This window comes from Amblyomma mixtum, chromosome 1 (assembly GCF_055824585.1).
Source record: "Amblyomma mixtum isolate Tamu chromosome 1, ASM5582458v1, whole genome shotgun sequence".
In the NCBI taxonomy this organism is placed as follows: Eukaryota; Metazoa; Arthropoda; class Arachnida; order Ixodida; family Ixodidae; genus Amblyomma; species Amblyomma mixtum.
The window spans coordinates 67,578,987-67,603,568 of NC_143012.1; the positions used below are offsets into that span (position 1 = coordinate 67,578,987).

General features: G+C 51.3%; 1 protein-coding gene across 1 annotated transcript in view; it reads right to left on the minus strand.

Annotated features, from left to right (window-relative positions):
• The window catches only part of LOC149366602 (uncharacterized), a 32,554-nt gene extending 8,717 nt beyond the window's left edge, over positions 1-23,837 (minus strand). The window contains exons 1-7 of the mRNA XM_089571496.1: positions 23,799-23,837; positions 21,969-21,992; positions 18,789-18,976; positions 16,212-16,300; positions 14,696-15,054; positions 3,448-3,885; positions 2,530-2,814 (exon numbers count right to left, since the gene is read on the minus strand). Coding sequence (XP_089427622.1) covers positions 2,530-2,814; positions 3,448-3,885; positions 14,696-15,054; positions 16,212-16,300; positions 18,789-18,976; positions 21,969-21,992; positions 23,799-23,837 — 1,422 coding nt within the window. The remainder of the gene's footprint in view (positions 1-2,529; positions 2,815-3,447; positions 3,886-14,695; positions 15,055-16,211; positions 16,301-18,788; positions 18,977-21,968; positions 21,993-23,798) is intronic.
• Positions 23,838-24,582: the final 745 nt, after the last annotated feature.

The following is a 24,582-nucleotide window of genomic DNA, read 5'->3' on the forward strand; positions in this document are numbered from 1 at the left end:
AGAATGGAACAATCTTTCTGAAACCATTGTCATCGAATCTAATTCCACCAGATTTAGGCATTTAATAACAGACCACTTGAACCATCTATAGCTACTCCCCTCGCGATTCTCTGCCTGAAATTTTAACTGCTTGTGCCATTGCATTATCCCCTACAAGTACTTTCCCACTTATTTATTTTCCGCGCATTTTACTGTTCAGTTTTATATCCTACTGCTTTGTCTGTCACATATTTTTTGTATTGTTTGGATTACCTAACGTTGACTTGACGTGAAACTTGTTATTCTTGTTATTTTTGTTCTTTTTAAGTTCACATGCTTTTGTATGATCGCTTCACACTACTGTCTTTTCCCCCATTATGTAATGTCCCAGAAGGAACCTTAAAGGGTACAATAAATGATGATGATGAGTGAAATCTTGCTATATATGAAAAAAAAATGCTCTCATAAACTCTTTCCGGTTGATAAAAGCTTTCGGCCAGAGTTGTTGGGTATGTTGCCCAGGCTATGTTGGGTATGTTGGGCATGTTGCCCAGAATTGTTGGGCTCGAGAGGCAAAATAAGGCGCAACAGTTTTACTTCCCGCTCCTAGCTGGCGCTTGCAACTAATAACCTACGCGAAGTGGCCACAGGGACGATACAGGTTTTGACGCGCAGTATTGGAAATGGTATGATCAAACGGCTCTGCCATGCCATGCTAAAAGTAGTAGGGGACGGCAGTAACTTAGATGGCGGGATGAAATTAAGACGTCTGCGGAGATACCGAGGCCGCAGCCGGCAAAGGACAGGGTTAACTGTCGAGACATGACAGAAGCCCTAGCGCTGCAGGGAGCGGTATAGTCAGGCTGATTGTGATGATGATGCACCATATCCCGTTTGCTGTTGTCTTCCGTACGGCAAATCATCGGCTGCATCTATAAAGAATGAAGTCGCCAATGCCCCGGAAAGTACACGCTCCAACCAATGCTGTTGACATACTGTAATAACGTCACGATCAACCGCCGCGCACATGCTACCGTGCAGCTAACAGACTAAGCGAAAAATTCAAAACGGCTCACTGCGACTTTAAGACAATAGGTGGACGCCAATAATTGGGTTGATCGGTTTGTTCATAAAGATTGTAGCCAAGAGCTAGACCAGGGGAGAGGCCTTTGCCCTGCAGTGCGTAGTCAGGCTGATGATGATGATTACAGTTGGAGCGCCTGCTTCGATGTGCAATTGCCGTTTGAGCCTTCAGTTTCGTCTGGCTATATCTGAATCCTAAATACTTAACTTTGGATCAGAAACGTGGAGGCTATCAAAAAACTGAGGACAGAGCAGCGAGCTATTTGGACAGGAAAACAATGAGGGTAGTGTTAAGAGACGTAAAGAGAGCAGAGTCATCTGCCATCTGGAACCCACATCAAGCATATCTAATCACTGCGTTGGAATCGGTTCAAAATCGCGTCGTCCGGTTCATTCATTCCTCATACACGTACGACACCAGTGCCTCAACTTTGAAAGTGAAATCCTGATTGACACTACTTTCATATCGTCGCCGCATCGCTAGCCTCGCTCTTTTTCACAAGTTTTTTTCTACTCTTCTCTGAATCAAGCACCGTACATCACAGCCGCAGCACGCATATCTCACCGCACCAGTCATCCACTGCAAGTTGCACGCCGACCATCGCACACTACTTTTTCTGCTTCGCTCATTTCTCGAACAGCTTCAGACTGGAACGGCCTTCCCTGTGACATCGTCGTCGTCGCTTCGCCATCTGTTTTTCAAGCGCGTGTAACAGATCATCTTCAATGTTAAGTAATCATTGCTGTTTTTACAAATTTTCAAGTGTATTCCCACCCCTTATGTAACACACCCGGAAAAGGGGGCCTTTAAGGAATAAAACAACTCAACTCAAGAAGTTGGTTTGGTTTGGTTTATGGGGTTTAACGTCCCAAAGCGACTAAGGCTATGAGAGACGCCGTAGTGGAGGGCTCCGGAAATTTCGACCACCTGGGGTTCTTTAACGTGCACTGACATCGCACAGTACACGAGCCTCGAATTTCTCCTCCAAAGAAATTCAGCCGCCGCGGCCGGGATCGAACCCGCGTCTTTCGGGCCAGCAGCTGAGCACCATAGCCACTGAGCCACCGCGGCGGCTCAACTCAAGAAGTGGAAATAATAATATCTTAGCCGAAAAGAAAAGTATTTGGCATATGGGCAGGGTATGTAATGCCAAGCGAGAATACCCGTTAATTTTTGGGGGTAACGAAGTGTATTCCTAAAGAAGGCACATGCAGCACGGTGCGGCAGAGAATCAGGTGGGCCGATTATATTAGGAAGCTAGCGCAGGACAGAGCTGACTAGAAGTTAATTGGTGAGGATTTCGTCCTGCAGTCTACGCAGTTACCCAAGAGCCCAGTAATGAAAATGGATAGCTTTACTCTGGTGCTCTGTAGGGCCAGAATTTTCCAATAGTTTTCCAATATGGGGCCGTTTACATATGCTGCTTGGGTAAGCTGATGATGACTGTATCGAAAGGAGAGCGTTACCGTGAAGTTCTTCTCGACGAAGCCCAACTCTCCGAGCCACGTGTTGGCCGTGAGCTCGAAGAGGAACCTCGACGCCACGTGCTCCATCATGATGTTCACGATCTTGGTGGGGCTCTCGCCTCGGTTGATTTGCATAAAGCGATGGAACAGCGCCCAGCCGAACAGCGCCTCGGTGAGCTCGAGGCAGTCCGCTTCCGACTGATGGATCACCGCTGGCGAGAGGAGCTCGGAGAACACTTGGTACCACTGGGCGTTCAGCTTCTTGTCCAGCGCACGCCACACCGCCTGCGCAGCACAGGGGAAAAGGCTGAAGGAAAATTGAACCACGATCATCGCCATGCACATAATGAGTCCCCTTAACCGCACATACTGAAACATGCGTAAATTGGTATATTGGTTTCTGAGGAAACGAAATGGCGCAGTATCTGTCTCACATATCTCGGCGGACACCTGAACCACGCCGTGAGGGAAGAGAGGAAGGTGGGAGTGAAAGAAGAAAGAGACAAAGGGGTGCCGTAGTGGAGGTCTCCGGAATAATTCCGACCACCTGGGGATCTCGAAATCCGATTTAGTGCACCTAAGAAGACGAGCTCAGAATCTTCTTTAGTGGCCCTAAGAAGACGGGCTCAGAATCCTCTTTGGCGCATCTAAGAAGACGAGCTCGGAATCCCCTTCAGTGCACCTTTAATCTACCGATGGGATGGTGACGAAAACGGCAGTTCGGATATATCGAACATTCGAAGAAATAAACTTCTAGTTAAGGAGATTACGATGCATTTGGACAAGCACTGAAGTGAAATTTTCCTAGCACGCATACATCCTCTGGAAGATCCGTTCGAAGCACAGACGCGAGGCAATCATTATCAATAAGAGGCCCTTCGTAAGCACGGGCAAAAGCATATAGACCGTTCTAAGCACCTGGAGGAAGACCCAGCCGAGGTAGAAGATAATCTTGTCGTCGCCCAGTTTGTCGACGAGCTTAGCGAAGCGCTCTAGGTACTTGTCTCCCCTGACACTGGCGCGGGGATTCTTGGGAAGCTGGTACACCTTGGTGAAGTACTTCTCGAGCTTCGCCAGCCGGGTCGGGCTGACTATGTGCGCCAGCTCCGCAGTGGAATTGAGCACCAGCATGCCGGCGTATCGTTGAGGGGAGTCCAGCTCCTCGAGCACCGCGATCTCGATCTCCAGGAACTCGTCGAAATTGGGCGCCTGGGACGCCTGAGCACCACCGTACAGGGCACGCGCATTCTCGTAGTAGCTACGGTAGGAGTGGGCGTCGTCGGAATCGTTCTTGAACAGGGCCCTACTCGGCAGCCATATCTCGAGGCATATGTCCGGCTGAAAGTGCAGGTATGCCTGCCAAGGGGGAAAAAGGAGAAGAAAATCGGAAATTGTTCTTTAACCGGGAAATTAACCGGGAGTTAGTAAAACAGTGCGTGGGTTAACAAACGAATCAGCTTTAGCAGCCAAACGTGTATTATACGTATTTGCCGATTGGCCTGCAGTGCCACTTGTTGATGTTCGAGGCCATGCCGAAGCCAGTTGGCTGGCCCCTCTATCTTAATTGTAGTGAAGAAAGAGTGACGACACAAACTGGAAAGGAAAAACACCTATCGCTGTTTCTAAGGAGCATCCATAATTCAGAAGAGGGGACATATGTAGACCTGCCGCGGTGACTCAGTGGTTAGGGCGCTCGTCTACTGATCCGGGGTACCCGGGGTTCGAACCTGACCGCGGCGCCCGCGTTTCCATGGAGGAGAAACGCAAAAGGCGCCCGTGTGCTGTGCGATATGCCAGTACACGTTAAAGACCCCCAAGTGGTCGAAATTACTCCGGAGCCCTCCACTACAGCACCTCTTCCTTCCTTCTTTCACTCCCTAAAATTGGTAAATTGGTTTCTGAGGGAAGTAAATGGCGCAGTATCTGTCCCGCGTATATCGGCGGACACCTGAACCGCGCCGTAAGGGAAGGGAGGAAGGGGGGAGTGAAAGAAGGAAGGAAGGAAAAGGTGCCGTAGTGGAGGGCTCCGGAATAATTTCGACCACCTGGGGATCTTTAACGTGCACTGACATCGCACAGCACACGGGCGCCTTTTGCGTTTCGTGTGCTGCCGCCGCGGTCGGGTTCGAAGCCGGGTACTCCGGCTCGGTAAACGAGCGCCTTACCACTGAGCCACCGCGGCGGGTGAAAAAGGACCACTTCTCCACTCCAAAGCTTCACTTCTCGCGTACAAACCTTGAAGGTCATTGATGGCGCAGATATGGCCTTCAAGCGATATATATATATATATATATATATATATATATATATATATATATATATATATATATATATATATATATATATATATATATATATATATAGCCGCCGCAGTGGCTCTGTGGTTATGGCGCTCGGCTGCTGACCCGAAAGACGCGAGTTCGATCCCGGCCGCGGCGGTTGAATTTCTTTGGAGGTGAAATTCTAGACGCCCGTGTACTGTGCGATGTCAGTGCACGTTAAAGAACCCCAGGTGGTCGAAATTTCCGGAGCCCTCCACTACGGCGTCTCTCATAGCCTTAGTCGCTTTGGGACGTTAAACCCCATAAACCAACCAACCTACATATATTGTCACGGACGCCGGTAGAACGTTCTATCCCTGGCGAGCACACTGGGAGGAGCGCAGCCGGCCGACCCTAGCACCGAGCATTCATTCCCCGGTGGACTACGAGCGGAGGAAGTCGCAATAGCTCTCGCTGCCGCCGATCCAAAATCGAAAACGGTTATCACAGACTCTCGCCGGGCCTGTGAACATTATCTTGCAGGCGAAATATCACCTCTTGCCTCGCAAATTCTAAGACGCGCTCTCGCCGATCCAACTCGCACAAAAGTGATCTGGGCTCCCGGCCACCAGGGTCTACGAGGCAATGAGGCTGCTGATGCGGCCGCCCGAGCGCTCACACACCGGGCTCCTCATCCTAGCTCTCATGGCTCAGAAGCTCATAAACCGCTTCTGCGGTTCCGCGAAATCCTAATTTATTATTGCGACAGCCACCGTCTCTACCCGGCACCTGCCAAGGGGCTGAGTAAGGCGGAGGAGCGAACTCTGCGGCGCCTGCAGACAGGAACCCTTCTCTGTCCTGCAATAGCAAAACACTTCGATCCGAACACAGATGGGCGCTGCCCGCACTGTGGAGAGATCTGCGATATCTTTCACATGGTGTGGGCATGTACTCAGAATCCTCACCTTCCCCCCTCCCCCACCCCCACCCGAGAGGCATGGGAGGCTGCCCTCCTCAACTGCTCCACACTGGAGTCCCAAAGGGCTCTGGTCAAGCGGGCGCGAGACGGGGCCTCGTCATGCGGTGTACCGGACTAAGGATACCGACCATGCAGCAGGGTTTTTTTTTTTTTTAACCCTCAAGCTCTCTTCGATTAAAGTTTTTCACCACCACCACCACCACCGAGCAGAAGAGGACGAAGTCCGGCGCGCGACAACGGTCGAAGAAAGACCGCACGGGGGCGCCGGTAGAGTGTGGCATTGCCCCTCCCCTCTGGAAAGGCATCGACTCTATGGCTGAAAGTGAGGGGGAGTCACATGTGTGCGTGAACAGAATCCCAGGCACTGAACGTGGTGAGAGTTGTTCTAGCGGGCATGGTATGGCTTGAGTCTTGCGACGTGCACAATTTCGGATGTCGGCGGGCGTCTTGAAGAACGAGCACTCCCTTGCGGGCGCAATTCATACGTAACGTCGCTGAGTTTGCGGAGTACCTTGTAGGGGCCGAAGTAACGGCGCAGAAGCTTCTCGGAGCGACCGCGCAGACGAATGGGGCTCCAAACCCACACTTGATCGCCAGGCTGGAAAATGACTTCGCGATGACGAAGGTTATAGCGGTGAGCATCGACTTCTTGCCGCACGCAGGTTCGTTGCCGAGCCAGCCGGCGGGCAGCCTCTGCATGGCGAACGAATGCATCAGCGTCGGCAACAGATGGGTGCGCGATATCGGGCAACAACATTGTGTCCAACATAGTCACGACTTCACGACCGTGTACCAAACGAAATGGCGTGAACCCCGTCGTCTCTTGAAGGGCAGTATTGTAGGCAAACATGACGTACGGAAGTATTTCGTCCCAGTTCTTGTGGTCATCGCCGACGTACATAGAAATCATATCAGCGATAGTCTTATTTAGGCGCTCGGTTAGGCCGTTGGTTTGAGGATGGTAAGCTGTGGTCTTACGATGACTCGTGCCACTGAGCCGCATAACTTCCTGAGTAAGCGCGGACGTGAACGCTGTGCCTCGGTCAGTTAAAACAACAGAAGGGGCGCCATGGCGGAGGACTATGCTGATGATGAAAAAGTCAGCAATTTCAGCAGCAGTACCGCGGGGAAGGGCTTTCGTCTCACAATACGGGGTGAGGTAGTCGGTGGCAACCACAATATACCGGCTACCCAATGATGACGCGGGAAATGGGACCAGTAAGTCCATCCAACAGGATAGTTAAGCGGGCGAGTTGGTGATACATTATGCAAAAAAAAAAACAGCGCTTGTTCCTGTGTATTCTTCGTCTCGTTCCCGTTTGTTCGCGCTGTTTTTTTTTTTTTTTGAGTAAGTCCATGCCGACTTGGTGGAAAGGAATTCTCGGCGAAGCAATGGGTTGAAGCAAGCAAGGCGGCTTGAAAGGTGGTTTCTTCCGACGTTGACACTAGCGGCAAGTGCGCACATAACGCTTGACAGCCGCAGAAAGCCTGGGCCAGTAATAACGGTGATGAACTCGTGCCATCGTTCGAGAAAATCCGAGGTGGCCGGAAGGAAGCTCGTCGTGGCACGCCTGCAAAACGTCAGTGCGGAGCGCCGTTGGAACCACGAGCAGGTAACCAGAGTCCGTCGGGCCGTAATTTTGTTTGTAGAAAACGCCATCCCGCAAGCAAAACGACGACAAGCTACGCGCGAATAGACGAGGTGGTAACGAGGCGGTACCCTCGAGATAATCGATGAGTGGCCGCAATTCCGTGTCGTCCCTCTGTTGTTGAGCGAGGGCGGACGTGGTCAGAGCGCCAATAAATAGAGGGTCATCTTCGAGGTCATCAGAGCTGGACGGAATAGGAGCACGGGACAAGCAGTCTGCATCGCTGTGTTTGTTGCCCGACTTGTAGACAACTGTAACGTCAAATTCTTGCAAGCGAAGGCTCCAACGAGCTAGCCGGCCCGAGGGGTCTTTAAGATTCGCGAGCCAACACAGTGAGTGGTGGTCACTCACGACCCGAAACGGGTGACCATACAAGTAGGGCCGGAACTTCGTTATCGCCCACACAACAGCTAGGCACTCCTTTTAAGTGGTTGAGTAATTTGCCTCGGACCGTGACAGCGTGCGGCTGCCCTAAGCAATCACGCGCTCAAGACCATCTTGCCACTGGACGAGGACTGCACCGAGGCCAATGTTGCTGGCGTCGGTGTGAAGTTCCGTGTCCGCCTCCTCGTCAAAATGGGCAAGAATGGGCGTTGTTTGTAGGCGTTTGCGGAGCTTTTCGAAGGCGTCCTGCTGTTCCTGTGCCCAGACGAAAGGCTGATCATCTTTTGTCAGCCGTGTGAGAGGCTCAGCCAGCCTGGAGAAGTCTTGCACGAAGCGTCTGTAATATGCGCAGAGGCCAAGAAACCGGCGCACAGCTCGCTTATCAGTGGGAGTCGGGAACGCAGCTACAGCGGCCGTCTTGTCGGGGTCGGGGCTGACGCCCTCAGGTGTCACAACATGGCCCAAAAACTTCAGCCGTTGGTACGCGAAGTGGCATTTTTCGGGTTTTAGAGACAGACCGGCCGATCGGATTGCCGTCAATACTGCACTCAAGCGTTTGAGATGTTCTTCGTAGGTCGCAGCGAAAATAACCACATCATCAAGATAGACGAGACACGACTGCCATTTGAGGCCAACTAGGACAGTGTCCATCATTCTTTGAAAGGTGGCAGGAGCGGTACACAGGCCAAAGGGGAGCACCTTGAACTCGTACAAACCGTCGGGGGTTATGAACGCGGTCTTTTCACGGTCACGTTCATCGACTTCGATCTGCCAGTACCCACTGAGTAGATCAAGAGAGGAAAAGTACCGGGCATGACGCAGGCGATCGAATGAGTCATCAATCCGGGCCACGGTAAACGTCCTTTTTAGTAATCTTGTTGAGGCGACGGTAGTCGACGCAGAATCGTAGAGTGCCATCCTTCTTGGCGACCAGCACAACGGGCGAAGCCCACGGGCTTGTTGACGGCTGGATAACCTCGTCGCGGAGCATTTCCTCAACCTGCCTCCGAATCACCTCCCGTTCTTTCGCAGACACTCGATAGGGGTGGTGTTGTATAGGCCTCTCGCCTTCAACTACAATGCGATGTTTAGCGACCGATGTTTGCCGAACTTTAGACGTGGTCGCAAAGCAATCACGAAAAGAGTCGAGGATCATGTGGAGGCGGTGTTTCTGATCGGCGGTTAGGTCGGGGTTCACGTCAGTCATAACGGGGGCGTCAAACGTGGATTCATGGGTATCGTTGAGGGACAAGGCGCAGTGGGAGACTGAGTCACTAATTTTATCGAAATAGGCTATGGCTGTTGCTTGCGGCAAGTGGCGGTATTCGGCGCTAAAGTTGGTAACAAAAAGCTGCGTTCGCATTCCGCGGAGGGAAGTAACACCCCGCGCAACGCAGACTTGTTGACTCAGCAGTAACGACAGGTTACCTTCCCCAATCCCGTGAGGCGTGCGTGGATTGGAGCATTCCACCGTAATAAACAAACTGGAGCGTGGTGGTAGCGTGACATTGTCACACACACGAAAAACAGGCCTGTCGGGCTCGCTGCTGTCGGCTATGGCACACTGAGGTGAGAACGTCACGACAAGTTCGCGGAGGTTGATTATCGCACCGTGTTCTCGAGGAAAATCAAACCCGAGGATGAGGTCCTTCGAGCAATGAGCCAACACAGCGAAGCAGGCAGTGAAGGTTACACCGCGAATCTCTATTCTAGCGGTGCAGACTCCAACCGGTGTCACCAGATGGCCTCCAGCTGTCCGGATGTGCGTTCCAGGCCAAGGTGTAAGGACTGTAAGGACTCAGGACAAGCGTCAGACCACGACTCATTACGGAGAAATCGGCGCCGGTATCTACGAGAGCAGTCACGCGGCGGCCATCAACGATGATCGGGATTTCAGCCGAATCTTGGTCACCTTCGGAAAAACGCTGTGCGGGGGAGGTCGGACTTGGGGATCGTCCTCGCGGTCGAGTTGGGGCGTCAAGCGGAGACGTCTCTGTTCGTCGAAAAGTCGTCGGACTTAAGGGTCGTTCAGATTGTCCAATTGAAGCGTCAAGCGAAGGCGTCTCTGGGCGTCGAAAGGGCGTAGCGGCGTGGGGTCGGAGGTCGGGTCGCATGCTAACGTCGATGAGCGGAGTGTGTTCGTCGTTATGTCCAGTGACGGCGACCCCACCTCCGGGGGTCGCCGTCCTCAGTTTTCCCGGCGCGGGCTGGAGGACTGCCGGACGTAGGACTGGCGGGCTGGTGAAGACAACCGTCGAGGCGACGGTGACCTGGACTGACGTTGGGCAGTGGGTGCAGGTGGGACGTTGGCCGCTAGGTACTGATCGATCTCGCGGGGTCGTTCACCATAGCGTGGCAGGGGTGCGTCTGGCGAAAAGCCGTGCAGGCCAATCCGGCGGTACGGGCAGTGACGACGGATGTGGCCTGCTTCGCCGCAGTGGAAGCACAGGGGCCTGTTGTTCGGCGTGCGCCACATGTTCGCCTTCGTGACGGGTGGGCGGTCGTCTGCCAGCGCTGTCGTATGCGGGAATCGGTTGGACGGCGCGGTAGGGGCAGGAGAGTAGAACGCCGGCGGTGGTGGCGCAGGACTTCGCAATGCCTCGCTGTATGTCATCACATAGGGCGCTGGCGGTTCGGGAGGTGGAATGGGCTGCATCGTGCGGCGTATCTCGTCACGGACAGCATCCGAGATGGCGGTCACACTAGGAGGCTGCTCCACAGAGCGAAGCTTCTGCAGCTCTTCGCGAACGATGCTCCTGATGAGCTCTCGGAGGGAGGTGTTCTCATCCCCGGGCCTCGGCATGTGGCACTCCACAGCAGTGATGTTTGATGGACGGCCGTAGTGCGCAAACCGCTGTTGCAGGGCGCGCTCCATGCCTGCCGCTTCCTTTGCAAAATCGGCGACTGTAGCCGGAGGATCGCGCACGAGCCCAACGAACAATTGCTCCTTCACTCCCCGCATCAAATGGCGCACCTTCTTGGCTTCCGACATCGAAGGATCAGCGCGGTTGAAAAGCCGGGTCATGTCCTCCACGTACGTCGCCACGCTCTCGTTTGGCTGCTGCGCTCTCGATTGCAGGGCCAATTCAGCACGCTCCCTCCGTTCATTGCTGCTGAAGGTATCCAGCAACTGCCGCCGGAAGTCTTGCCAGGTGTGGATGGCGGACTCGTGGTTTTCGAACCACGTCTCGGCGGCATCCTGGAGGGCAAAGTAGACGTTCCGAAGCTTGCGGTCCTCGTCCCACAGATTAAATTCAGCGACCCTGTCATACCCGTCCAGGCAGTCCTCCACATCCACAAACTTGTCACCATGAAACGACGCAGGCGTACGAGGCGCATGAAGAAGTAGCGGTGGCGAACTCACAGATGGCTGGAAGGTCTGGCTGGCCACCGTAGAGGTCATTGTGCGGGATGGCGCGGTGAGGAGATTGTACTCGGGGGCTAAGCCTTTCAAGCAGCGGCTTGACTTGTGGACAGGTGTCGTATCCAGGGGGTGTGGCGGAGCGCTGGAGGTTCCTGGGACCTCTTCGTACATGGATCGGTACCCAGCACCTCCACCAAAATGTCACGAACGCCGGTAGAACGTTCTATCCCTGGCGAGCACACTGGGAGGAGCGCACCCTGCCGACCCTAGCACCGAGCAGAAGAGGAAGTCCAGCGCGCGACAACGGTCGAAGACAGACCGCACGGGGGCGCCGGTAGAGTGTGGCAATATATTATATATTATATATATATATATATCTATATATATATATATATATATATATATATATATATAATCTTAAAAGAGAAAATTATTGTGAGGGTGAGGATCGAATCCGGACCAACGCCATGTTCGATTTTTCGCAATGAATGAAGTCGCTTCTAGTGAATGCACAAATATCTAAGAAACGTATCTTCGAGATGTGCACTAAGCCGTGCATGAATATCTTAATTATGAGCATGTAAAGTAGATATACCAATTAAGCGAGTAGCTAAATACGTTTCCAGCGAATTTCCTTCATGCATGGCGTGCAGTCGCAGCGCTATCATGCGGCACCCAGATACTGTGCTATTTGCTTTCTTCAAACCCCAATTTTCATGGTCAAGTCTTAAGTGTATATTGAAGGTGGATTGTACCACCCCCACATGCGTCCTGCAGAACGTTCTGTCCTCTGTACGCGGACGATTCCATCATTATTTCTACCACAACATATTACCACGGAGCACTGTTAATCACGCACACACGGAGCGATTGCATAATGATACCTCGCCTGTCTGCACTCTACGATGGCGGATTTCCAGGAGCGAGCCGAAGCTGAAGGAAGCGTAGACCTTTGCGGCAACGAGAAAGGCGTCCTCAGTGGCCTTGGTCCGATTTCCGGAAGCACGAAGGTGAGGCCAGTGTATGCCAGCGTCCTGAAAGACGCGCTGGAAGGCTTCCAGTTGATCCTGTCCGTCGACCACTATGGCCGTGCATGTCTGGTAGAAGCGGGCGGCCTTCTCCGTCGGGCCCTCCTGGGTGCCCACATCAACCTGCCGCAGAAGCAGACGAAACGAGAAAAGCGAAAACAAAGTTTATACTCTGCGGTCTGTCTGCCGTCGAATAAGATAAAAAAATGCCCAGGCTTAGCTTGGTTAAGCCAAGAATGCGTTGCATATTGCGCGGTCTTTTTGCGCGAGGTATTGCTTGGCGGCACTCGATTTTCTCAGCAGCTTTTCCTCCGTGACGTATGGATGGATGGATGGATGGATGGATATAGGAGCGCCCCCTTTGAAACGGGGCGGTGGCAACCGCCACCATGCTCAGCCGTCCTTTTTTTTTCTTTTTTTTCTTCTTCTTTCTTTTGCTTTTTTTACGTGGTTTGGTGACGTCACGTCACCAAACGACGTGACGTCACGTCACTTGGTTTGGTGGCTGCCCGGCCGCGCCCAAGGGCTGAACTGAGTGATTGCAATAAGATACGCATAAAAAAAGGTTTGGTTTGGTTCATTTGGGTTTAACGTCCCAAAGCGACTCAGGCTATGAGGGGCGCCGTAGTGGAGGGCTCCGGAAATTTCGACCACCTGGGGTTCTTTAACGTGCACTAACATCGCACAGTATACGGGCCTCCAGAATTTCTCCTCCAAAGAAATTCAACCGCCGCGGCCGGGATGGAACCCGCGTCTTTCGGGTCAGCAGCCGAGCACGATAACCACTAAGCCACCGCGGCGGCAATAAGGTACAAAAGATAGCCGCAAAACATCCTGTCTCCATTATTGCCAGCATTCTTAGGGTCATCGTGACCACGTCACCTCAGAGTCCAGCACGGGCGAGAGGGCTCGCTCCCCAGGCAACGTATCCTCATTCCCATTGCAGTCCCATACCATCTACTCTCCATCCTATTTCTTCCCATCTTTTCCCATAGTGGTCAAAAAGGTTTGGTTTGGTTTTATGGGGTTTAACGTCCCGAAGCAACTCAGGAGGCTATAAGGGACGCCGTAATGAAGGGCTCCGGAAATTTCGACCACCTGGGGTTCTTTAGCGTGCACTGACATCGCACAGTACACGGGCCAAAAAAGTCTACGTGGTCACTTCTCCTCCGGCAGGGTGTTTCTTTGAACCTTTTTTTTTGTGTGTTTTCAAGCCCCTGTAAGTGTTGACTGGTGTTCATGTGGTTTGATGCATCCGGCTCTACTTCTAATTAAATGTCAGCATTGCGGAGTTAAATTTTCTTGTATCTGTCCAATGATGTTTGCAGTGAACGCGACTTTTCGCCGTCTGCCGGGCGCTTCCACATAAGCCCAATGAGGCTTTGGCAGGCCTGAACTTGCGAAGTACTTTCCTTAGTGCAAAATAAACTCGTTGATTGATTGATTTCATTTTATGGCATATACTGGTGTATCAAATGTTTCTTTCCCCATTCCTTGGCGTTCTTCATTTGTCATTACGTCTGGGTTGAGCCTTCTGCATGTCAGCGGTACTGGATGGTGTGGCACTTATTTTCTTCCACGTCATGCCTGAAAAAAATGTTTATTCTAAGCTAAGCGCAATGCAGTTTTGGCATCGCGCCACGCCTGCCATCAAACATATGCCGCTCCCCAGTTCTATCTAAATGCCTGCCTTTTTTTTTCGTTTTAGTTTCGCGATGGATCTGGCGCTATGCTAGCTATGTCTACGGATTACACAGAAGCACGGCTGAGCTGGGCGCGGGGCTCAGTAAAATGGCTTTCGCCGTGAAAGATGAACTTGAATGTACACACCGCAGAATGAACGTAGGTTGTGAAGCCTCGTGGCCGAATCCCACATTCCCTTTTGACAATCTCTCCTCCACATCCGTCCGCCGCGGTGGCGCAGTGGTTATGGCGCACGGCTGCTGGCCCGAAAGACACAGGTTCGATCCCCGCCGCGGCGGCTGAATTTAGAGGGAGGCGAAATTCTAGAGGCCCGTGTGCTGTGCGCTGTCAGTGCACGTTAATGAAGACCAGGTGGTCGAAATTTCCGGAGCCCTCCACTACGGCGTCCCTCATAGCCTGAGTCCTGAGTCGCTTTGCGACGTTAAACCCGAATAAATCAAAATATACCAAAAACCTTGCCGCAGATGATGCCCATATTCTCTGGAGATGCGAGGGAAATTGCCCCCCCCCCCCCTCCCCCAAAAGCTCCTATCATATTCCTCAGCTGATAGCTGGGAAAAGATGAAGACAAACAGGTACATGCCAATATCCCGGATTAGATCCTCGAGGTCGCCCCTTCATGGAGGCCACCTGGGGCGAAAGTGGGCTAACGACGACAGAAAAGCCTAAAAGTGTTTATTCCTCCTCCGTTCGTGATCCGGTGGAGCGCTCGCGATTTGCCATTGGAGCTCAACAAAAAATCACGTTAAGTAGACATCCCTCCAGCTATCTTGGAGCTGTCTTCTCCCCAGTCCCACCTGGGCCAGGAAAGCGTTGAGGTTCTCGAACAAGGCATTGACGTTCACGTCGTACACGGTTAACCCGTTGTGCCCGGCCGGCCACCGACCGCACACGTGCCGGTAAAAGTTGTCGCATGGGTCCACCTCGGCGTCCCTCGCCTCGACCAGCATGGCGTTCATCTGCTCGCAGACCTCCGTGTGGCAGGTGGTGCCCCGGATCCAGTCCACGGGCACCAACCGGCCCAGCATCAACAGCGCCAAGACGGCCACGGCAACCACGAAGCCGAGGGCGGAGAGGATGACGACGCGCCTGCGCCATTGCTGCGCGCTCCGGCCTCCGGGGTGCGCTGGTGGAGCCTTTTGGTGCACCGGGTCAGCTGCGCAGGGCAGAAAGAGAATGGATGGTGTGTGGCCGCTCGACTAAACACGTAGTGTTTTTTTCGGCGCGTAGGACAGAAGAGGAGGAACAATCAATGGCAGCCGATTTTCGCGGGTAGGTCAAATGCGAAACAATTTTTACATCAATCAACGTAGGTACGCAAAGGTATTGCCAGTGTCTTCTTTCATGAAGAAATGAAACGGTTCGGTTTTTGGTTTGGTTTTGGTTTTTTGGGGTTTACGTCCAAAAGCTACTCAGGCTATGAGAGACGCCGTAGTGGAGGGCTCCGGAAATTTCGACCACCTGGGGATCTTTAACGTGCACTGACATCGCACAGTACACGGGCCTCTAGAATTTCGCCTCCATCGAAATTCAACCGCCGCGACCGGGATCGAACCCGCGGTATATAGGAATAGATGAACCAGAGTGGTTACATGACGCAATGTATATTACAGGCTTAGGTTCATGAGGTTTAACGTCCCAAAGCTACTCAGACTATGAGGAACACCGTAGTAAAGGGCTCCAGAAATTTCCACCACTTGGGGCTCTTTAACGTGCACTGACATCGCACAGTACACGAGCCTCTAGAATTTCGCCTCCATCGAAATTTGACCGCCGCGGCCGGTATCGAACCGGCGTCTTTTGGGTCAGCAGCCGAGCGCCATAACCACTGAGCCACCGCTGCTCTATGCATGCATGTCAGTCACGACTGATGCTCTGCGGAAAATACAGAGTCGTCGGCGTTGTGGTGGTTGTCCTCAGCGGTGTTGAAAGCAGAAAAGCAGGTGTCTCACATGCCACTTAGGTCAAGCAAACTTGTTACATGATCCCAACCTGCCAGTGTGTTTCACCTAACACTTTCTACAATTTTCAAAAAGAGGCTGTTCAGTTATAAGAGCGCTTTTTTTGCTACACCATTATCAGCGGTGTAATGCATCAGAGTACAGCTAAAAGGTGCTGATTAGCAGGCTGATTAGCAGGCTGACGACTCTGAACAGGAAACGCTAAACGCGGTTTCCATAGATATATTTTGTGACTATGACCAACGATCGCATGGCTTTTCTATTTAATCAATGAAAGCTTTGACAGTCGAATTTCGATCGAACGCTGAACCACATTCCCAGTCAATCTGACCATGGAAGCCGGAATGCTTACCAGGTTTATCGGTCAATGCCCCCTCCTGGCCTGTGGCTGCTGCTGTTGGGGACGCCAAGCTGGATTCCTGATTGAGCGCCGCATCCGGTCTGTGCAGAAAGCGGATGCGATGCTTATTCACCTATGTGGAGAACCTAACTGGGCGCGCCGCACAATGCTTCGAACATGCCCGTAACCAAGCAGCACGAGTATTCGGCCGAATATTGCAAATGGGTGGCTTCAGTCTGGTCCATGGTGGGACCTGCATTGGCAAATACATTTCCAATATTGGGCCGATTACCCGTGCTACTTTCGTAGGGTGATGAAAGTTGTATCAATGGAGAGCGTTATCGTTCAGGCAATCGGCCCAATATTGCAAATGGATGGTTTCACTGTGGTCCTTTGTATAGGAGCGGTATTTGGCAATACATTTCCAATATTGGGTCGATCACCTGTGCTGCTTGGGTAGCCTCAAACGCCACTGCGGCACACTTCCCGGCCCATTCGTGTTCTTTTAGGGCGACAGGGGTCAGCACTGCACTACCCGAGATTACGTCGTCGGCGCTGTTCACATGACGGAGCGAGAGAAGGATAGTAGGCGATCTTAGGGGAACAGGGCTTCGGCGGTGCCACACAAGACCATTGCACGACTGTCGCACTGCACGTCTATTCGAAGGCGATGAACCGAAAGAAGCCTTCGGTGACACTTCACGAGATTGGGCCACGTGCTGTAGCACATTAGACACCTTTAGCATACCGTGTACGGTGTTACCGCAGCCAGTACTGAATCAATCTGGACAAAAGCATTTTTGAGCGGGAAACCTTTTATGAAAGAAATTTTTTCCTATAATGCTACATTTCACTGCAACGATCAATATATCCGCTGATCAGCCGATGGCAGTCTTGCATTTTTTTTTTATCAACGTTTTTATATCCCGAAAAGATTTCCCCATTAGTTTTCTATGGCAGTCTTAACTTTTCGATGCGGTCAATGGAAACGCTATAAAAAAAGATTTTGCTACACATCGAAAGAATGGACCATTACCTTCAATATTTCCATAAGAGTACCTAACAATACTTCAATTTTCAAAAATTTTGGGCCGAGAAAGTTGGATATGTACAATGTCCGATTCCTTTACTATCATAGGACTCTCTATTTCCACCATAATCTTATGACAGGTGTTAGTCAGCTGCCAGTCCTTTTAATGAAGACAAAAGTATAGCAAACTCCAGAAAAAAACAAATCACAATCGCATGTATAGAACAGTTTCGCGGGGTGTTTACCTTAAGCTCTTATTGCTTAGTTTCAGCCTACGGTCCACGGCTACGCTATTGGAGGCCGCCACGTAGAAATGCTTCAAACAGACCCTGTCATGCATTGCCCGCCTCCAATCATTTACAAGTTTTTGTGCGGAAGACGTCATCAGCGGTCGATTTTTCTACAGCGATATCCAAGAACAGCGAGGCAACTATTATGTCTGACTGACAAGCAGCGGTACGCGATTACATCACGGGTCGCGTGGCTGCTCCGTGTTTGAAAAATTTGGAAATGACTAATCCCTCGAATGTCCAGATCTTCTAGACGATAGGGCACCTGTCAAAAACAGGCAAGTAGGCGGCCAACAGACCCAATGTACAGATCCCTTGGACGTCCTTTAGATGTCCTAAAGACGTCCTAGACGCCCTAAAGACGTTCTAGACGTCTGCAGGACGTCTATTGGTGTTTAAATGTTCATTGGGATAGCCGCTTGAGCTCTCCTCCTCCGAGCATCTGGCAGGCACGCAGCCACACTCTAAAGCCATTGGCGATCCCTCACCCTTACTAAGCTCCGCAGAAGTTACGGAGTACTATAAGATCATAAGAAGGAAATATCCTCTTCCTCACAAAACCCTTAACAAGTGTGAAGAGCACATAAGCAGGCGACTGCAAACTAACACTCTGCCGAAACCCTACTTAATGTCTAAATGGTTGGTTTGGTTTGGTTTTATGGGGTTTAACGTCCCAAAGCGACTAAGGCTATGAGAGGCGCCGTAGTGGAGGGCTCCGGAAATTTCGACCACCTGGGGTTCTTTAACGTATTGAGATACAATTCGTCGTGCGCCTTCTGTGGAGGAGTTGGCACACTCTTTCACAAAGTTTGGGAATGCAAAGAAACCCCAGATTTCTAATAAGGGAGTAATTACTCATTGGCATCCACCCGAGCGCAGCCATACGGCTACAAAGGAAAGCTATACAGCTTTCTCAGAAACTTCGTAGTTAAAGAAAAATTCGTCCTGGTCCGGGGTTCGAACCCAGGACCACCGCTTCACCGGAGCAGTCGCTCTACCAATTGAGCTAACCAGGACGGCAAGCTTATGGTAGGGCGAGAGCGAATTGATCAATAACCCAGATTTCTACACCAATCCCGATTCGACATACGAACGCTGGGCGGCAACCGTTCATAGCCGCAGTCGCCTCGACCAGAAATTTTCGGTCGAGAGAGTCCGGAATACGATGGGGACCAATGGGTTCTCCTACTAAACAAACCCAGTATTTATGCTCTTAATAAATGTTTTTCCTCCACTTCCACAGCGAAACAACACAAAAGGCCGCCTCACCTGGATTCGGTCGACGGCGGACCGGTGGTCTGCGCTTGCGACAGAGGCGATGGAATGGTCGACGGCGAAGGAAGGGCTGACGGCGATGGAATGGCCGACGGCGAGAGAGAGAGAGGCGAGCGCGCGGAGCTGGCGAGGTCGGGAGAAGCGACCGACGAGGTCCCCGTTCGCGGCTTCCGAGGACGATGCTGCCGGAAAGAGGCGCGCCAAAGAGACCGCTTAATAGCGTCTACGTAGCTGACATTCTGAGTACTCGCTCATTTTAAGGCGAAAGCCTTTAATGCCTCATCGTTGTCGACAGGAGGTTGTCGACAGAAGGTTGTCAGCAGAGGTGTCACGCTTTTCGGTAGGTCGAAATGGTTATGACGTAAGAGTGCGCGGATTCGAAGTAATGAGGTCACCCACGGATGCCTGGCGCCCCCTTTTGGAGCAGACGACAACTAACAAAAAAATTCAGGGGGCACTTTGTCTAAAGTGCGTAGAGGCGAAAGCGTTTTCCGAACCACTTTCAGTGCTTCTGTGGCACTGGTGGCGTCATATATAATTGAGCACTAATTACTAAGTGATGACAAATCACTAATTAATGGTTAATTACTGATTAATGCCTGAATACTAATTAACTGCTAATTAATGACGCTTAAGCTTCGCCTATAGGAGTGGAACGTGACAGCGTGTTGTAGCTCTGCCAGGGAGTCCACGGAACAGAACGCCACCACCCGTACGGCGCGATGCCTTGCCCTTTGAACGCAACGCTTTTTGAGGAAAGGAAATGGCGGAGTAATTCTCTGTCATCTCGGTGGACACCTGAACCGCACTGCAGAGGAAGGGAGGAAGTGGGAGTGAAAGAAGACAAAGAGGGCCCGTAATGAAGAAAATGAAAATTGTATTTGAGGAAAGGAAATTATGCAGTAACTGTCTCACATATCTAGGTGAACACCCGTCAAAATTCAGGGGGGCACTTTTTTGACCTAAAGTGTGGTCACTGATGTGTAGTTAAGATGTTAAGCTTCGCCTCTAAGAGTGGACCGCGACAGCATCTTGCAACGCTGCCATGGAGTCCATAGAACGCCACTGCCCATTCGGTTCTACGCCTCGCTCGTCGGTAAATTGCTTTTTGAGGAAAGGAAATGTATCTGTCTCTCATATCTCGGGGGACACCTAAACCTCGCCGGAAGGGAAGGGAGGAGGACGGGAGTGAGCGAGGACACCGTATTCACTAGACGCGCCTTTGTTCATTCCAAACCATCGAGCTGGCATGGCGGAGTGGATAGCGTGCTCGTCTCGCACGCCGAAGACCGGGGTTCGATCCCCGAGCTCGACTGATTTCCTACTCGTTTTTATTTATTTATATGGCCTGACTAGAAAAGTTAGGTAGGCTAATTGGGTAATTAAAGCAATTAACTAAGCTCAGTCACACTTGGAGCATCACTATACGATCCCTTCAATTGGTTGCATGGTTACTAGCCAAAGTACAATCGGCCCCGTTTGAAATTCGCGCACTCTGACGTCACGGCCGTTTAGACCTATTGAAAAGCGTGACATTTCTGTCGACAACTGCTGCTTACAACGATGAGACATTAAAGGCTTTCGCCTTAAAATAGTTGTCGTCCGCTCCGTCAGAGGACGTAAGGCGTCCGTGGGTGACCACATTGCATACCTCATTACTGCGAACAGAGCTATTGATACAACCGAACGCATCGAAGCAGAAAAAGAGTCCTGCTTGAGAAGTAAAGTCGGCAGTCAAAGTGTGTAGTTTTAATGTGTAGTCGTAGTGTGTAGTCAAATTAAGCACTAGCACAGCACAAACAGTTTCGCAGTCAATGTTAAACAGTGCGCCAGGAAATGCTCTCGCCTTGCAGCACTTTAGAGAGCCAAAGTGCCCCCTGAATTTTTTCACGCGGTATAGTATTTGTTGCAATATTTCGTACCTTCATTTACCAGAAATAACGGAAATAGCGATAAAACCTACAGTAAGACGCTTGATGGTAATCAACCCCAGGACAATGAATGCAGGCCAGAAGATGTGACCAGAGAGTTAACTATGGTGAAAAAGTAAACAAACAAATCCGTGGGCTCATAAGTACAGTCTTGGTCAAAAATAATAAGGCTACAGCATTCGCCTGATGCGAAATGAATGTCCTTAGAATGTTGCGTCCAGCGGATCATTCAAAATGCGAGACAAGCAGGAAACTTCTCTAGATCCAGAAGAAATCTTCTGCTACTATTTTAATGTCATTCGTCCTTTAATAGTGCCATAATGGATCTATTATGGGGCTGAACTGAAAAGTCTTAGGCCTTGAGACTTCTGACCAAGACTCTACATGTCGTAATGGCAATGAATTGGAAGTGAATTCGAAGACTTTGCCATCCTTACAGCTGAAAATATAAAACAAACATTAAAATGTATTCCTCGTGGCCAAAGAAACAAGGAAGGAGGCCAGTGGCAGTTTAAGGATAAGGCCCTGAGAGCTGAACTCTACATGACTGCAGACATTGATAAAAAAAAACGTGTACTGCCTACGAAACAAACTGATGTATGACTTTTTCTGGAGATGCAGGTTGGGCTTGTTGGGGCTACTTTATACATCTCTTGCTGGAGCCCCTTCTATATAACTCGGAAAATAGTGGTACACATATAGATCACATACGGCAGTTGTCCCTATAGAGACGTTTCTGTTATCGTTTGTTTGCCTTCCTTTCTTTTTAGCTGTTTTTTTTAAATAGCAATGGGACCCAACTAGTCCAACTTGCAGGGAGACACGATCTCGCCAATGCTATTCACCGCCTGCTTACAGAAGGTATTCCGGCATGTAATGCGAAGGCAAGATAACCGATGGTCCTTAAGGGTAACGGGGCGGATTCCAAGAGAAGGCAAACGTAGTAGGGGACGGCAGAAAGTTAGGTGGGCGGATAAGATTAAGAAGTTTGCGGGGACACGGTGGCCGCAACTGGCAAAGGACAGGGTTGGATGGATGGAAACAACTTTATTACACAAAAAAAAACCTTCCGGGGTGGTCCCCTACTGGTCCAGGAGGACAGGGTTAATTGGAGAGATATGGGAGAGGCCTTTGCCCTGCATTGGGTGTAGTCAGGCTGATGATGAGTCGAACTTGCTGACCAGCCTTACAGAACCTAGACACACTGGCTCGTAAATATGCCCAAAATATTGATTGTACTTACCTGCGCCGACTTAATTTTCTTGTTCTGCAACAGAGAGAGAGATAAAGACATTGAGACAGAGGACTCATTGGTGTATGCATCATGGCTGTCGTAGAAGCCCAGCGAGGCGAGCGCTGCATTTAATGACATAACTGGGAGCTAGTAATACATTTCTTGGGTTAACGAACGAATCAAATTTAGCAGCCCAACGTGTTTCATATGTCTTTGCCGATTGACCTGCTGTGCCACTTGCGGTTGTTTTAGGCCATGCTGAAGCCAGTTGGCTGGCCCCTCTATATTGGTTGTAGCGAAGAAATTGGCAGTTGTTTAGCTCTGATTAAACCCGAAGGATTGCGAAAGCAACGAGGAGAGAGAGGCGATGGAAAGCGCGCGGCAGCGGCGGCGGCCCCAGCACGCTAGCTATTCGCCGCTACTGCGCATGCGCAATCGGCGAGCTCAGAGGCGGCCCCTCTGATTGATTTTTAGTTTGGTTTATTGGGGTTTAACGTCCCGAAGCAGCTCAGGCTGTGACGGACGCCGTAGTGAAGGGCTCCGGAAATTTCGACCACCTGGGGTTCTTGATGCACTGACACGGCCGCTAGATACAAAGCGCAAAGCGAGGTGTTGCGCTTTGCATCAAGCGGCCGCGGCACTGACATCGCACAGCACACGGGGCCTCTAGAATGCGGCCCCTCTGAGTCAGCGCGGCTCCTCTGAGTCACCCGCCCGACGGCGCGCCAGCTGTGCGCCGTGTGACGTCACTGCTCCTCGCGCATGCGCAGTATGGCCTTGCCTCAGCTCCGTGAAATGGCTCGGCCACTCGCGTAGTGTTGCTTTCGCAACAAAAGAGTGGCGGCACGAATCGAAAAGGAAAAACACCTATCGCTGCTTCTAAGAAGCGCCCTAATTCAGAAGAAGGGACCATATGCATTCCCGCCGGCCGCGGTTGCTCAGTGGTTAGAGTGCTCAGCTACTGCTATCACCGGAGTACCTGGATTCGAACCCGACCGCGGCGGGCGCGTTTCGATGGAGGCGAAACGCAAAACACGCCCTTGTACTGTGCGGTGTCAGTGCACGGTAAAGATCCCCAGGTGGTCGTAATTATTCCGGAGCCCTCCACTACGGCACCTCTTTCTTCCTTTCTTCTCCTACTCCCTACTTTATTCCTTCCGTTAAGACGCGGTTCAGGTGTGCACAGAGATGCGAGAACGTTACTGCGCCGTTTCCTTTCCTCAAACACCAATTTTTGGTTTTGCATATGTAGAATATTTCGCTGCTAAGGATAGAAAAGGCGCACAAACACTCAGTTACAGTCGGAAACCCGAACAGCGCCTTTTGTAAAACAGGCCTTCGGCTCCCGAACTCTCGGCGGCTTGCGCTGAGGAAGACGACGACGACAAGTGAAAACCGTTCCGATGCTCGTGCGTGTGCTGGACCGATCGCTTCCTCTGGTCTGTACTAGGATTGTACCGCTAGTCGTTCGCGTCGCAGCGCCTTGAAAGACGTCCTGTACTACACTTTATTGGAAGGAACGGCACAACTGCACCCAAAACATCGCGTACTTAGCATGTGGGCTCTTTTTGAAGCTCTACCAAGGATCTCTGTTAGTTACTGCAAACAGCCCTTTGGCGACAACAGACTCCTATAAAGGGTACCTTAGTTAGTACAGGCATCTCGCAGATACGCATAGCGTAGCTATCCGTAGGTCAGCATAGATGGCTGAGGATAATAAAAGGATACTGCGTTCCACCAGCGCACAGGGCGAATTCCTGTCTGCCAAGTTTCGTCAAGGCTTCTCGCTCCGCGGCACGGCAAGTACTCTCGCACTGAGTCGCAACCAGGGAAACTCACCTCGCGCTCTATCTTCTTCCGATATGTAGGAGGAAGCATGATGAAGCGGCGGCAGGCGTAGCTGCACGAACCAGGCGCTTTTCAAAGACCGCACCTTGGTGCATCGGCGTCTGCACGCAGGCGAGAGGAATCTTCTTCTTCTAGTCTTCACGGCACGCGCGCTCTCACGTGAGTTGCTGGGCCTAGAGCAGGAAAGCATTGATGATGACAGAGTGTAAAGACGTTCAAAGGTTGCGAAGACTCTGGATAGGCAGCTTCTTCCTTGAGGCCTAACACCGCAACAAAAAAATTGGCAGTGGGTTAACTCAGCTAGGCCAGGATATATGTAGCGAAAGCAGTTTCGGCTACTGAGATTTGGGTAGCGACACGCCGTCGTCGTCGTTCAGCAGCTTGGCGGCGTCTCTTCGCGAGACGGTCCTCTCGTTCTTCGGGCGTCTCGGCCGCCCGCTTAGCCTTTCTTGCGTCGTCTTCACGCTCTCGGCCGGCCTAGTACCATGCGACCACTTCTGGATCAGAAGGCTGAACTTGAAACTTACATCACTGACAGCCAAAAAAAAAAATGCTAGAAAAACAAGGCGTACTTGAAAGTGACACCACTGACACCCAAAAAGCATGCAAGAAAAACAAGGCGAGGGACCGGCATTACGCCCACAGCGGCCCCAACAACATCGCAGAAAAGTTTTGCAAACGTTAACGGCCGCAACACCTTGAACAAATCAGGTTCTCTCGAATCGTTACTTCTTGGTGTCGAGCCAGACTTTGTGGCGATAACAGAAACTTGGTT